A 14,736-nucleotide genomic window follows, 5' to 3' on the forward strand; every position below is an offset into this window, starting at 1 on the left:
ATCCTTTTTTCAGATCTTGCTTCATGAAATCTTATTAATTTCAAATGGCGTTTTATTGGTCAGATTGTTTTCCCTCCAGGCCCAAACCAAACGCTCACTCCTAACAGATAAAATGTCATAAGTGCATCTTTGCTCCTCACTTCTTAGGCCGGCTGCCTTTGAGAGGGAATAAGATCTGAAAAAGCTATTTGATGAGAATAAAATTAGTAAAACTTGATCTGAAAAACAAAAATTTGGAAAAAAGCAAACAAAACTGAAAAAAAAAAAAAGAATAGATAATTCCCCCCATACATAGGCCCCTGAGCTGCACTTCAAATATTCAATCATTTTCATATATTTTGTGGCGCAGAAAGGCTCAAACTCTTAAGCTTTAGTGGTAAAAATGAATGAGATTCTGGGCCTCAAAGAAGTTAAATAAAAATCAAAACAACAAAGTAACTGGATCAACCAGATGATTCGAGACGGCAGAACTCTAAAAGACGCAAACCTAAAATCCCAGTGAAACATTTAAGATGGTGGACGGCCAAAGCTCCAGAACAGGAGGTGCTCACCCTGAGAGAGACACTGGTTGGCCAACGCCACCTGACCAGACAGTAGGTAGAGGTGGAGGCGGCTGAAGATGTTGCTGAGCGACGGGATGGTGATGAAACAATAGGCTGCACACGCCTGGAAGCAGACAGAGCGTGAACAGGAAGTCCTCCTCTGAGGAAAACACGCCACACCGAGGACACGACGGTCCGACTCACCCGGACGAAAGCCGCCGTTTTCCGGGAGTGATTCCCTCTCATCACCCTCCTGGTCTCCATGGCCAGCTGGTTCACCGTCTGCAGGAAACAGGGTCACATGGTGAGAGCTGAAGGGGGCGGGGTCAGCGTGTGCAGACAGACTGTCTACTGACGTGGATCAGCTGGACCAGGACCGGCTCCAGGTTGCAGAAGGTGGCTCTGGCCTCCACACAGAAAGTCAGCTGCTGCTCTAAGTCCCGACCGAAGGAGACCTGCGGAGCAACGGAGGCGTCATCAGCGTTAGCATTAGCAGCGTTAGCGTCATCAGCGTTAGCATTAGCAGCTTTAGCATCAGCAGCAGGGACATTTTCACCGACCCCATATTCCATCCACAGATGAGTGGCAGCCTAGTGGTTAGAGCATAGAGCTTGGAATCCGGAAGTTCTCTTTTCAAGCCCCACTCCCTCAGACTGCCACTCTGGGTCCCTGAGGAAGACCCCTAACCCCACACTGCTCCGCGGGGAACACACAATGGCAGCCCACTGCTCCCCAAGAGGATCGGTTAAATGCAGAGGGTGAATTTCGTTGCTCTGTACTTGTGACAGAGAAATGGAAATAAAAAAATTAAATAAAAAAAAGCTGAAAGCTTCAGTCAACAGAAAGAATTCAATCTGTGGCGCCGAGGTCGGCCTCATTCAGCCTGGTTTTAGGGAGTCCCAAAAAACAATGCCCCCAGACTGAAACCCAACTAATTTATGGTTCAAATAAAGTACTTATTCCATCGTAGTTTCTAAATTATTTTTTCATTAAAGAGACATTTAATTATTTTATTTTTTTATTAACAAAAAGTATATTCTAATCATATATCACAACAATAAATGTTTCATCTACTTCACTTAACATCTCAACCCTGAAACTGAAAATGTCCTTCTGTGTACGGCGCTAAATGAAATCCGACGTTTGTGTTGATATTTTAGATATTTATAAGATGTTGGGTGACTGAGTGTGGAGAGGAGGTTAGAAATGAAACTTGGTGAAGGTTCAAGATCATATTTACTACGGGGGCCAGAATGGGGCCACATTTATCTTGAGCGACAGGTTGCAATACCTTGAATTTAAAATCGTTATTTAAGTAAAACTCAATACTCTAAAACTCTGACTCTGACTGTTACTATTGTAACAACTGTTTACGTGCATCTTGCACTACTCACTTTGACTGAATATTGATTTGCAGTGCCGACTGTTACATTTACATCTGCAATAACGTATTTTAACTGTAATATGCAGTTACCTTCCACTGCACTTTAATCTAGATAGCTTCTGTCCAAACTCTATCATTTTATAGTAAAACCCTTCTGTATATTATGCTATTGTACCCAACTGTAAAAACCCTTTTTATAGTAATATTCACCTATATACTATATTCGGTACATATCCAGCTGTAAATTTAGTTCATAACACTAGTGATCTATATATTATATTCATCTATTAGTAAGATTCTGTTTATAATGATATTCATCTCTATACTTATTCAGTAGAAACCCATGTCCTGTATTTATAGAACCATTATTTATTCTGCACTTGCTGCTATTGCACTTCTGGTTAGACTAAACTGCATTTTGTTGCCTTGTACCTGTACCTGTGTAAAAAAATAAAGTTGAATCTAATCTAAAAAATCTAATCTAATCTAAAGGTAAAAACTGACAGTGATCCGAGAGATCAATGAGTTATGGTTTCTCTGTCAGTGTATATCGTCATCAGAAATTAATTTAGTATTATGTAATCAGTAAACGGGTCAGGTTCGACAGGGGCACGGGCCCCTGTAGGCCCCCATCTAGAACCATGGAAGTAATAACACAAGATTTATTCTTCTTCTGAACATTTTCAGCCCTACTATGGAGGGAATTTATTTTCATTTTCAAAAAAACATTCAATTAAGAAATTAAACTTTGGAAAACTTCCTCTAAAAAAAGATTACATATTGCATTGTTTTCATCTTTATGTTTTATCTGTTGTTTTTTTCAAATTTGAATTTAATTTTTCACATTCTCTGGAGATGCATTCCTATTGGTCTGCATGGATGGATGTTTGTAACTATTTTAAATGGGCTTGAAGTGAAAAGAAGTAAAATTTGAAATTCTTTCAACTCAAACAAAATGAAAATATAGTCTATGAAAACTATTTAATACATACGTTTGAAAAAACGGTGAAGTTTATCTCAAATGTTTTTAATGTTTCATTTCTGGTATGAATTTATCTTTTTATTTCAATTTACAAATTCTTTAATATTGAAGCAAAATTCACTCCATACCAACGTTGCCTATTTTGGCTGCAGGACGCTAATCATCTCCTCTGCCTACATCTCCCAGAATGCCATGTGTTTCTGAGTTCAGAGCAGCTACTGGATGTATTTTCTATTGATTCAGATTCATGGTCCAGCCCAGTAATGATGTTAACATTGTTTAAAGATGGACAGATCCGATCGGACTCATTTCCCTGATTAAAGGAGATTTAACATTTCTATCTACATAAAGGAGAAAACCTACCTCCTCACTTTGAGTCAATCATTCGACTTTATGATGAGATTATTTTATAAAAATGAATTCCTAAGGTCAGGCCTGATTTCATTCAAATAAAAACGCAAATATGAAGCAGCGCTGCCTCCATTATTAACACCTTTGTTCCATCCAAGGTTTCTAGAGACATAAATCCACTTTATCCAAAAGCTGAGAAGTCTCACCATGCGGATAAAGCCGGTGATCAGCACAGCCAAAGATCGTTTCTCGTCCTCCAGAGTCAGAGCGCTGCAGGACAAACAAAGGGTTAAACACTCCGCCTGCCTTCACACACACAAGGACTGCAGGGTAATGGCTGGTTTATACTTTGAAATGAGGTCTGCGTGTGTCGCAGTGAACACAGAGACGTCCTCGCTCCTTCCGCAGACACTCTACTGCAACTCTCCAAAATTGTATGTGACCGCAGATAGCGCCGAAGACAGGAGGGCTCTGATTGGTCAAATGATAATCCGCTCTACACTATGCGTATGTCCTGACACTAGTTTGTAGCTCTGTGCAATGGTCTGTTGGTTTGCATCCGAAGCCAAAACACGCAGCGCCACGGCCAGTCTTTGTAGAACACTCACGGGTGAACTGTGTGTCGTCCGGCATTGGATGAGGGGTTGTAGACGGCGAACAAGCTCGTCAAACTGACACACGAATACCCAAAATCCTAGCTAGTTCCTGATTGACCCTCTTGCATTGTGGCGTGGAATAACAGTGCAGACCACGCTTCAAAATTAGGCATAAATCAAAAATATCTGTCATACCTGCGACAAGCTAACTGTGACACACTGCTGCGAGAGGATAACAAGCCTTTAATTCAAAGTTCACCGGTATGTCATAGTTTCCCTCCAACGACCTCGGGTCTTCAGGGAGAGCAGAAGCGCATTTCTGAGGTTCGACACTGATGTTGGACGCGGAGCGACCCATTTCTGCTCTAAATCAGAAGTTCCAACCTTTTTGATGGTAAAGGACTGATGGTTGGGGCATATCTGCGTTAACTGCGACACACATGCAGACGGCCTGGTTTCTCAGCATAAGCCAGGCTTTAGAAGCTGGACGTAAAAGTGTCGCCGTACATTTAGCTGTCATGCATTCCCATTTGACTGGAATTCCCCTGCAGCCGATTGAAGATTTTCAGTATAAATACCCAGAATGCACCACCCAAGTTACTATGGCAATCGCACCGTCAGTTCCGTCACAAAGACTTCAGGGATGAGGCTCGGTTTGAGGCCAAATGAGTTTATTTTAAAGAGATCAACGACCAGCTAAACATTTTGCTTCAGTATGTTTTCTTATTGACTTAAAAATGTTGGTTTTAATGCAAAGATTTACTTCAAAATGTATAAATCCTTGGTTATATCTTTAAGCCATGGAGAAGGCCATCTCTTCACCTGTGCAATGCATGCTGGGTAAATAGCGGTTAGCGGAGCCTAGCCACGGGAAGGCTAGGCTAGGTTTGACAGGAAATTTGGACAATGGTTCACTGCCTCACATGAGGTATCTGTTGGAAGAAACAAATGTGATCTAATGTTTACAATAGAGGCTAAAGCTAACAGCGCTAACAGAAGCTAACGGCGCTAACATAAGCTAACAGCGCTAACAGAAGCTGGTGTGAAATCAAAATTCTATCTGAAAATAATGAACGAATTATTTCAGCCGTAACACGTCGTTCTAGCACATTATTGATGCAGGATGTGAATTTGTTTTGTAAATGGAAATAAACAAAAGATGCAATCCAGGAATAAAATATTTAAATCAAATTTAGAATAAACCTGTTGTCTTTACTTTAACTCCCTTAACCAATGAAAATGTGTCTGATGCCCATCTCGACCAATAGAAATATGTCTCCCTCCTCACTCCTGATGAAAGCCCGCCCCAAGACGGGAAGAGAATGAAAAAAATGCATTAAATTCCAATAAATTGTAAAATAAATAAATAAATATGAAAAATTTTGTAACAATAGAATTTGAAATAAAATACAGTAAAGTTATTTTCCAAACGGTTTTTTTTAAATGTTATTCAAAGTTTCATTTCTGGATTGCCTCGTCTCTGAAAATCATCAGGAACTTTCCCCGAAATGTTCCCAGACTGACCGACATCCCATCATGGCTCCAATTCCCTGAGCTTCTGACTGATAGCGTTAAACGGTAAAATTCAAAGGTTGGAGGTTTGACCTACTTGACGGAGTCATGCATGGTTTTGCAGATGTGCAGCATGGCGTTGAGGATGACCGGGTCCCTGGTGACCTCCAGCTGGTGTCTGCAGGAAACAAACAACAGATGGAGACAAATCCACCGCAAACTTCCTCCATCCCAGCTGGTTCAGGTGTTAGTCTTACTTGATGAAGATCTCCATGAAGGATTTGCAGACCTCCACCCTCACACTGTCCTTCTGGAACATGTCCAGGAACGGCAGGAAGCGCTCCTGAGGAAACGGAGGAGAGGGAAACTGTTAAAACGCCACGTGGAGAACGGGTAACGTTCAGCCGCTCGTGTTTCCATCCACCGACCATGGAGAAGAGGATGGAGAAGTCGTGGAAGTAGGTGAGGATCTTCCTGATGACGGACTGAAGCTGAACGCAGCGTGAGAAAAAACAACACAGTGATTAGAGAGCAGCTGGAGAACAAAGCGCTGGGAGCAGGGGGGGTAAACCCCGCCCACCTGAGGGTAGGCGTCCTCGAAGGCGCGGTCGGGGGTCATGTGTTTGATGATGTCAGCCAGGACCGTGTTGACCTCACGTTTCTGTGAGCAGGAGACACAGAGGTTAGAAACAGCTGGAGGCGCGGCGGCCATCTTTCTCGGTCAGGGTTCACTCACGGTAAAGTGTCTGCAGGTGAACTCCACCCAGATCTCTGCACAGTTCATGTAATCCTAGAAAAACAAACCCACAGGGGGTCAGCCATGACCATAGACACGTCTCTGGTAGAACCAGGGTGTTCGTTGCATAGAGGGTACCGAACCTCAGCGTTTCGGACTTTGGTGATGACCTTCCAGGCTTCGTTCAGAATCGTCAGCCTCTCGGACTCTGGAGGGTCGGCGCAGCCCAGACTGCGGCCCAGAGACCCGTACAGCAGATGCTGAGGAGACGTTTACAGCGTCAGCAGCTCTAAGTTGCTTTAAACAGACAGATGAGATCTGTGACCTCTGACCTTCGGGAAGCCGGACTCGTCGCAGTCTTTGATCATTCCGATGAAATCTGTGGCTCTGGTTGCAACAAACTCCGGTCTGAAGGCTCTCATTATCGAGTTCAGCAGCAAAGCACTGTGGGAAAGTAAACCCCAAATCAGCGGAATAAGTGAAATAGCAAAGGAGCAATTAGCAACATTTCAGCAGTAGGTGAGGCTGTAGACCAAAACAAGACGTGTGACAACAGACCATCTACGGGGTGAGATAACTGCCAATAATAACATAAGACTAGGCGCCTGAATTTATTTTATGAATCAATAATTGTTATTTAAGTTAAGATTTGTATTTGTTCCTTGTTGTCATTTAAAATGTACATAATATCACATCTTTATCTGTGAGACAATACATTTAGAAGTTCAAAACACAGGGTACAAAGTTACAAGTTCATAACAACACCCAATAAACCACAACTTTATTAGGTAATACTGCGTTCACACCAAAAGCTTTTTAAGAGTCAAAAACACTTAAACGCAGAAATCTGGACGTTGGATCAAACTGTGGTCCAGTTGCTTTGACTCTTTGATGCTCTGGTTGTTTATCTGCTCTGTTCTGTAGCTTCAAGCTAGAGAGCAGCTTGGCATAATTTACTTTATGAGTTGGAAACACGTTTTTAAGCGAGAAAGTCCTCCAAACATCCTCTGTTCATCAGTTCATAAGAATTATAATCCCACTAAAATCTGCAGTTCTTGCTGGGAGCTCCAGACTTCCAGCGTACCGCCGGCAGGCAGCGCTGGGAATCCCTGCTAAAAGCTCTCTGCTGCGGCCAGAATGTGGGGGGTTTCCTGCTGCCGTTCATAGCGGCTGGAAGTAAATAAAAAGAGTTTTAAGGTTTGTGGTACAAACTGCAACTTACGGAAGAGGATTAGGGCCACTGAAAAATAGAAAAGTTTATTGATTTTTAGATTTTTAAAAATCTAAAAAAAAGTCAGAATTCTGACTTTTTTCTCAGAATTCTGCCTTTAATCTCAGAATATTGACTTTTTTCCAGACACTCAGAATTTTTTCGGAATTCTGAGAAAAAAAGTCAATATTCTGAGATCAAAGTCAGAATTCTGAGAATATTATACTGAAATAAAATTTAAAAAGCAGTTAACTTTTTTTTCAGTGGCCCTAGTCCTCTTCCGTAGCATGTACCAGAATATACAATCGAATATTTTTCAGGTATTCATAAACTGTTTCTCCATAGTTCATAAGAAATGTTTTAGTGCAACAGAGGCTGTAGATATTCTCTACATCAAACCCTCACAGAGAGCATGCATGCAGCAACAGTGGAGAGAAAAACTCCCTTTGAACAGGAAGAAACCTCCAGCAGAACGAGGCTCGGTGTGAGCGGCCATCTGCGGCCATCTGCAGAAGCTGGGCCCATAGTTGTGTCTAAGAGAGAAACGGGACTAAACACTGAAAAACATGCCCAACTCTATTGTCTATTTCTAATCTGTATTCGTGAATTCATAATTGTTGTTCATAATTTCAGTTTGGTATTTATGGATTTGTGATTATACTAATTAGCGACTCATTCTTGTAAACTGAGGATTTGAACCTGCATTGTTACAAACTTTGCATTTTGAACACTTCAACCTGATGTCGCTCGTATGTCTGAATCTTAAATTCATTCACATTATTTAATTTTATTTATAAACTCTTCTTTACATAGATTTTGTCGACTATTATTTCACCCCATAGGCGACCGCGTCCATCTCCACTCCAGCTGCAATAAAACCTGCGTCTCTAAATGAGTGAGCCTGACTGCAAACACTTTACTCACTTATTGGCCATCATCTTACATCTCTCCATCATCTCTGTCAGAAGTTGCTGATGTGGGAACAAAGGTGAGAGAAAAGGAGTTGGTCATCATGTTGGAAACGCTTTGGTTTTTCTCTGCTGCACCTTTTGTCAGAGTCCAGCAGGTGGCGTACCTCTGGAGCTCTGTATGCGATACACTGCAGGATCCAGCTGATGGCGGGTGAGTAGAGCGTCAGGTACACCGGTACCTCCACCCTCTGGACGTGCAGCTGCCTCTGGACGCTGTCTCCGCTGATCTGCCGGAAGGTGGCCAGCAGGTCGAAGAAGTTTGCGTTCAGGCTCTCCTTCAGGTGGGGCGCCACCTCCATGCCCACCTGGATATTGCGGCGACATTAAGTCCGAGCAGAAGAATGGAAGGGGAGCAATAAAAATGAAGAGGGAAGGCGACTCACCCTGCAGAGGTAAGCTCTGGCGTAAGCAGCAACAAGAGGGTCGCCGATCCCACGGATCATGGCGGTCAACCGAGGCAGCGTCTCCTGGATTCCTCTACGGACGAACGGCGACGGGTTACATCACAGACCTTCATCCTAAACAGACAAGCTTAAAGGAGACTTACGATCTGCTGAGGAAACGGTTGCACTTGAGAATTGCAGCTTCAACGTATCTGAGCTCAGAGGTTAAAGAATCACAATAAGAAGTTGAACAAAGATGCTCTTTGGTTTCCAAACAAAGATCATTAGGAGGTGAAACTGTGAGGTGAGTGGAAGCAAAGGATACAGCCTGGGCAGCAGCTCTCTGATGGAGGCGATCTTGAAGAACCAGTTCAGGCACGTCTCTTTGGCCGTGTCGTTCACATCCTCAGCTGTGAAGGAGTCTGAGGCAGGTATGGAGTGAATTATGCTCCATTATTATTGTGGAAAATAAAAGTTTTTTTAAATGTGAATTTGAAAAAGCAAAAAAAAAAAAACAATCCAAACCAAAAATGAAACTTAATCAGTAAAAAGACTTGAGAGTAACTTCGCTATTTTCTAAGATTTTATTTCTTTCTAATTTATGCTAAATAATTTTGATATAATTTTTTTCTTCTTTTTCCACAAGAAATAATATGTTTTATATTTAATCATTTTATTTTGTTTTTATTTCTCCTTTTCAGATTGAATTGTTTGAATCTTTTCTAATCAGGTTTTCTTAATCACAATTACTGAAAGTCAATAAAAAATTCTTGCTCTTGACCAATAAAAATGACAGAAAAAGAGAAATTTGAAAGAATAATTTCAGATATTAAAGGAACAGCACTATGCTGGTTTAAATCTGATTTATCTGACAGATTTCACGTTAATAATAAATCTTCCTCATGCTCAAAGGTTACCTGTGGAGTACCACAGGGATCAGTGCTAGGACCAGTTCTCTTTACTTTATACATGCTCCCAATTGGTAGAGTTATTAGACAGCATGGGATTCATTTCCACTGTTATGCTGATGATACCCAGCTATATCTGTCTATAAATCCAGATGAAGCTAACCCATTACATAGATTACAGGCATGTCTGAAGACATAAAAACCTGGATGACTCTTAACTTTCTGCTTCTGAATGCAGACAACACAGAAGTTATAGTCTTTGGACCAGAGTCTGCTTCTGTCTCCTTGAACCCCAGTCGGCCTCAGGAGATGGCCGCTCACACTGAGCCTGGTTCTGCTGGAGGTTTCTTCCTGTTAAAAGGGAGTTTTTCCTCTGCACTGTCGCTGCAAGCATGCTTAGTGTGAGGGATTGCTGAAGAGTCAATGAGTCGATGCAATCAGCTGGTTTTCCTTCGATAAAAAACTTTGAATCAATTTGACTGGATGATCTGGTTGAACTTTAAAGTGCCTTGAGATGACAGGTGTTGTGAATTGGTGCTATAGAAATAAACTGAATAGAATTGGACCAGAGTCTTTGAAAAAGAAGCTGATTAGCCAGTCACTTCATTTGGATGGGATCAAACTGGGATCAAACAGATCAAACAGATAATAAAGTATAAAATCTTGGTGTTATTTTTTATCAGGACCTGTCATTTAAATCCCACATCAAAGAGGTTTCTAGAGTTTCCTTCTTTCACTTGAGGAATATTGCAAAAATGAGAAATCTCCTGTCCAGGGGTGATGCTGAGAAACTAGTCCATGCATTTGTTACTTCAAGGCTGGACTATTGTAATTCTTTACTATCAGGAAGTCCACAAACTATAGTTAAAAGCCTTCAGCTGATCCAAAATGCTGCAGCCAGAGTTCTGATGAAAATGAAAAAGAGAGATCATATCTCTCCTATCCTGGCTTCTCTTCATTGGCTTCCTGTTAAATCCAGAATAGAATTTAAAATCCTCCTTCTCACATATAAAGCCTTAAATGGCCAAGCTCCATCTGATATCAGAGATCTGATTGTTCCTGATGTTCCTAACAGAGCACTTCGCTCTCAATCTGCAGGTTTACTAGTGGTTCCTAGAATTTCTAAAAGTAGAATGGGAGGCAGATCTTTTAGTTATCAGGCTCCTCTCCTGTGGAACCAACTACCAGTTTTATCAAACCGAATCTGACTGCATGATGCGTGTTTTAGTTTTTCTGTTGGCTAAATGTATAAAATACCGATAAAACTTGCTTTAATGCGTGAAAAAATGTTTAGGAGTTATCTAATAAGACAAGGCATTTCTGATTGATGCTTGGGCTGGATTACCTGGCAAAGGTCGGGGGTCACAGCACATGGTCCAGATTCTGTCATAAACCAGACGACCTGAAAACAAACCAGACCGTCAGCAGGAAGTTTGACCAGGAAAACAGAAACTGGGAGCCATGTTACGCACCAAAAGTGTCGAGGATGTCGGTGATGAGGACAAACTTGCTGGGGTAGAACTGGATCACAGACGTGTCTGACAGCAGCTTGGAGCACTGGAACACAGACCCCAGATCAGTGCATCTGATCCAGAAAACAACAACAAAACAACAACGGATTGGTTTGTTTCTTTTGTGTTTTTACCTGGATGACGATCTTCAGGGCTTTAACCTTCTGGTCAGAGGACCAGGCCTCCTTCAGGGACTGGTTGAGCTCCTCGATGCGGTTGGCATAATCCTGCTGAGAGAGGTTCAGCAGCTCCCTCTGGGAACCCTGAGAAGCAAACAAACACCGAATCCTCAAACGTCTCCTTCGAAAGAGTTCAGCTCATTCATAAAACTGATGGTAGAAGGCCGTGTGCAAACCAGCGCACCTCCTCCAAATCGTCCAGCTCCTCCAAGCGAGTGCGAACTTTCTCTGAAACGGCCGATGATCCCGGGTTGGGAGCTTTTCCTAGAAGACAGATATCATCAGTATTTCCACTGAAATAGAAAACTTTCCCGAAGCATCAGGTGCAGCTCCAGCCCACATCATGATTCCTCCTGCCCCGTGCTGAGCAGATCTTTGCTCCAAATGCTTCCCTTTCTCCCAGAACCAGAAGAAAACCATCTGCATCGACCTGCAGGGCTGGTTTAGTCATCTTTGAACATGCATGACTTTCCTTTATAGTTTTAGGAAATACATTTTGTTTTACGAATGTGTTTTTTCCCCAGCTTAGATAATAATCATTTTATGTCTTCTGGTAAAACGCTGATTTGATCTCTGAGGGCCAAATCTTATTCATGAAGCTTTTTTTGGTGAGAAAACTAAAACATGCTTGAACTATGAAATGTAGATGTGTTAGTAAGTACTGCCTGCTGCACATCTTCCCTTCTTTCTCAGCTGTTTCCTTTCTGTGTGAACTTTCTTTCTTTAAACTCTCTTCATCCAGATCCTCCTCCTCTCTCTCTTCATTTCTGCTCTCTTTCAACTCGACTTTGGTCAGCCTCATTGGAGGCGGACCGATCCCTCAGCCGGATCAATATTAGTGTTTTCTTCTTCAATCGCCATCTGCCGATATGTGCAAATACCACAGAAAGCAACATCTGTCTCCAGGATTCCCCCTCAGCTATTACTTCTATTGATTGTTTATTATATCAACATTGAAATGAAGCCAATTCTAATTTCCATAAGTATATTTATATATAGTATATTTCCACTGATTTGAGCAGACAAGAAAAACTATTTAAGAATGGAATAAGTTTGATTTTCTTTAAAATAAAAAATAAAAAAAACAACCCAGTAATCTTATTTTTAGTGCAGAATATCCACTTTTAAGGGCAAAAATACTAATTAATTTAGGAGATGATCTTATTGACCTGCTAAACTTGGTGACAAATACTCATTCTAAGAATTTTTTTTCAGTTTCATCAGTTTTTGCCTTGTGGTCTTAACCATCGTCTCCAGCTGCCCACCTTCTCAGATACAGAAATAAATTAAATGTGATTTTTTTACTGTAGATGTTTTAGACTTGGATGGCTATGGGGTAAACTCTGTTCCATTATTGTTGCAAAAAAGAAAAAAGATGGAATCCAGGAAAAAAATGTTAAAAAAAATGTTTGGATTGGAAATCAGAAGTGGAAGCAAATCATCACAGGATTATTTACAGATTTGCACACAGGCTGCCATGAATTATAAATCCTCTCCCACTGTTGTGGTATTGAAGGATGGAATCAATTTTAACACACACCAATCATCTCGTTATCACGAGAAAACAGCTACGTTATCTTTAGGTAATAAGAAAATTAACTTGTTTTCTCAAGAAAACCACCGTAAAAAAGTATCGGAGGGAAACGACCGCTCTGGGCTTCTGTAAAAGAAACGAATGCAATCCAAATAAAGATTTTTTCTCTCCATTTTTTTCCCACCAACAGAAAAGTTACTCTGATTTTTTTTTTAGGACAGTTTTCAATATTTTATTTCTGGATCATATTTTTTGTCAAATTTGCATTCACAAAATGTGTTTTTTGGCTACAAAAATAATGGATCAAAATCCCCTCCGTACAGACCTCATGGATACAACGCTGAAATGGAAGAAAGTAGAAATATTTGTAAACATTTTCAATCAAATTCTTACATGAAGCTTGTAAATCAGCTTCACTTTCCTTTATGAGATAAATAGAGAACAATCTGCCATTTTTTATTTTTTTCCAGCATTAACTCAGTTAGCTGCTAAACATGAGAGAAATCAGTCTTACCTCTGTCAGAGCCCATAGAGAGACTCTGTAAAGAGAACGAAACATGTTGCTTTAGCACCGAAAGCTTCACCATAGCAGGCATCGCTGACCCTGAAAGCTCCTCCATGTTTGGAAGATTTTAGACTCACAATGGAGAGTTTTTCGGTGGTGGTGAACCTGGCCAGGATGTCTCCTCGCTTTGATGACCAGGACTCAAAATCTGCTCCAAGCGCCTCCTCCTCCTTAACTCTCTTCTTCCTCCCGAGATCCTGGAAGCAGATTAAATCCATCAGATTGAGCTTGAATTAAGTGAAAAGTTTCCCTCCTGCCTCTTCTGACCCCAGTGGAGCTGCTACGTGGCAAGGCCGACGTCTCGCTGGAAGAGGCAGCGGCGAACATGGACAGGGGGTCTGTGCCGTCCAGCATGGAGCTGAGGGGGTCGGCAGGTGCTGAAGAGGAGGAGGAAGAAGAGGAGGAAGTGCTGCCTTTACGGGTTCCCCGCCGGCTCTTTGTATCTGTGACCTGGATGTAAAAAAAAAGAAAGGCTGGTGTTGGAATTTCCTGCTGGGAATTAGATGACAGGATTCCAGTCTGTGCAGATTAGATGCACAGGAGCTTATTGGTAGAAGGAGGAGATACCATGATAGGTTTGAGGGGGTGGTAGTCCCCGAACTCCACAGGGATCCCCTCAGCATGACACCTCTGCAGCTCTGCCTCATAGTTACGCCCACGGGAACGCCTGTTTACAAAACAGAGGGGAAAAAAGATGCAGCTTCCTTCTTAAAAGCTTTAATATGCATAATCATTATAGACATAAACGTAAAACATCCATATGAACTATGATGAACCCCGAATTCCCTATATGTTACAGCCTGACACGTCATGTCTATAGCAGTAAATTACAATTAAAAACTGTGGGAAAATAGCCGAAAATACAAATCTGGTAGTGAGATGAATAAGGGGAAACACCGCAGATTATAAATACACTGTCAGGTGAACCTCTCAGTTATAATAACATCATGTTTAATAATGTCAGAAGCATCTTACCACTGCACCGCGGCCATCTTTTTTTTTACCGTCACATGACACTTCAGGACTTCCTAGTTTAGGCTAATTTAATGACGACGAGTTTATTCTATCTGTAAATACTCTGTGATACTCTTTTCTTTTTCTTTAGCAGAGCTAAAATGACAGCAGGTTATAAACTCAAAATGACAGCGTCCACTAGAGTCCGTAGATATTTAAAAGATATACAAAAAAAATACTGGTCTTGCTAATATAACTTCATTTCCCATGGTACATTGCGAACTTTTCAGCCTCTGCTAAAGAAAAGACAGGAAAAACAGCGGTCACAATTTCATAAAATTTGAGAAACATTTAAACCAGCATTGCGTGCATCTCAGTCTTTCTTCGTGCTGTAGATTATTTGAGGGTTTTTTTTTTT

General features: G+C 41.4%; 1 protein-coding gene across 2 annotated transcripts in view; it reads right to left on the bottom strand.

Moving 5' to 3' along the window:
- vps35l (VPS35 endosomal protein sorting factor like) overlaps nucleotides 1-14,528 on the bottom strand; it is a 20,223-nt gene extending 5,695 nt beyond the window's left edge. For both annotated transcript variants that reach the window (XM_038269168.1, XM_038269167.1), the window contains exons 1-25: nucleotides 14,340-14,528; nucleotides 13,932-14,031; nucleotides 13,632-13,814; nucleotides 13,442-13,561; nucleotides 13,314-13,338; nucleotides 11,450-11,529; nucleotides 11,221-11,349; nucleotides 11,048-11,132; nucleotides 10,921-10,977; nucleotides 8,993-9,089; nucleotides 8,832-8,879; nucleotides 8,668-8,761; nucleotides 8,389-8,589; nucleotides 8,238-8,284; nucleotides 6,436-6,547; nucleotides 6,247-6,363; nucleotides 6,104-6,157; nucleotides 5,948-6,028; nucleotides 5,796-5,858; nucleotides 5,625-5,710; nucleotides 5,465-5,545; nucleotides 3,466-3,529; nucleotides 899-997; nucleotides 747-824; nucleotides 552-666 (exon numbers count right to left, since the gene is read on the bottom strand). In XM_038269168.1, the coding sequence (XP_038125096.1) occupies nucleotides 552-666; nucleotides 747-824; nucleotides 899-997; nucleotides 3,466-3,529; nucleotides 5,465-5,545; nucleotides 5,625-5,710; nucleotides 5,796-5,858; nucleotides 5,948-6,028; nucleotides 6,104-6,157; nucleotides 6,247-6,363; nucleotides 6,436-6,547; nucleotides 8,238-8,284; nucleotides 8,389-8,589; nucleotides 8,668-8,761; nucleotides 8,832-8,879; nucleotides 8,993-9,089; nucleotides 10,921-10,977; nucleotides 11,048-11,132; nucleotides 11,221-11,349; nucleotides 11,450-11,529; nucleotides 13,314-13,338; nucleotides 13,442-13,561; nucleotides 13,632-13,814; nucleotides 13,932-14,031; nucleotides 14,340-14,356 (2,233 nt within the window). In that variant the 5' untranslated portion in view covers nucleotides 14,357-14,528. The remainder of the gene's footprint in view (nucleotides 1-551; nucleotides 667-746; nucleotides 825-898; nucleotides 998-3,465; nucleotides 3,530-5,464; nucleotides 5,546-5,624; nucleotides 5,711-5,795; nucleotides 5,859-5,947; nucleotides 6,029-6,103; nucleotides 6,158-6,246; nucleotides 6,364-6,435; nucleotides 6,548-8,237; nucleotides 8,285-8,388; nucleotides 8,590-8,667; nucleotides 8,762-8,831; nucleotides 8,880-8,992; nucleotides 9,090-10,920; nucleotides 10,978-11,047; nucleotides 11,133-11,220; nucleotides 11,350-11,449; nucleotides 11,530-13,313; nucleotides 13,339-13,441; nucleotides 13,562-13,631; nucleotides 13,815-13,931; nucleotides 14,032-14,339) is intronic.
- Between the last annotated feature and the right edge of the window lie 208 nt (nucleotides 14,529-14,736).

Source organism: Cyprinodon tularosa, unplaced genomic scaffold (genome assembly GCF_016077235.1).
Source record: "Cyprinodon tularosa strain WSP-4 unplaced genomic scaffold, ASM1607723v1 ctg722, whole genome shotgun sequence".
In the NCBI taxonomy this organism is placed as follows: Eukaryota; Metazoa; Chordata; class Actinopteri; order Cyprinodontiformes; family Cyprinodontidae; genus Cyprinodon; species Cyprinodon tularosa.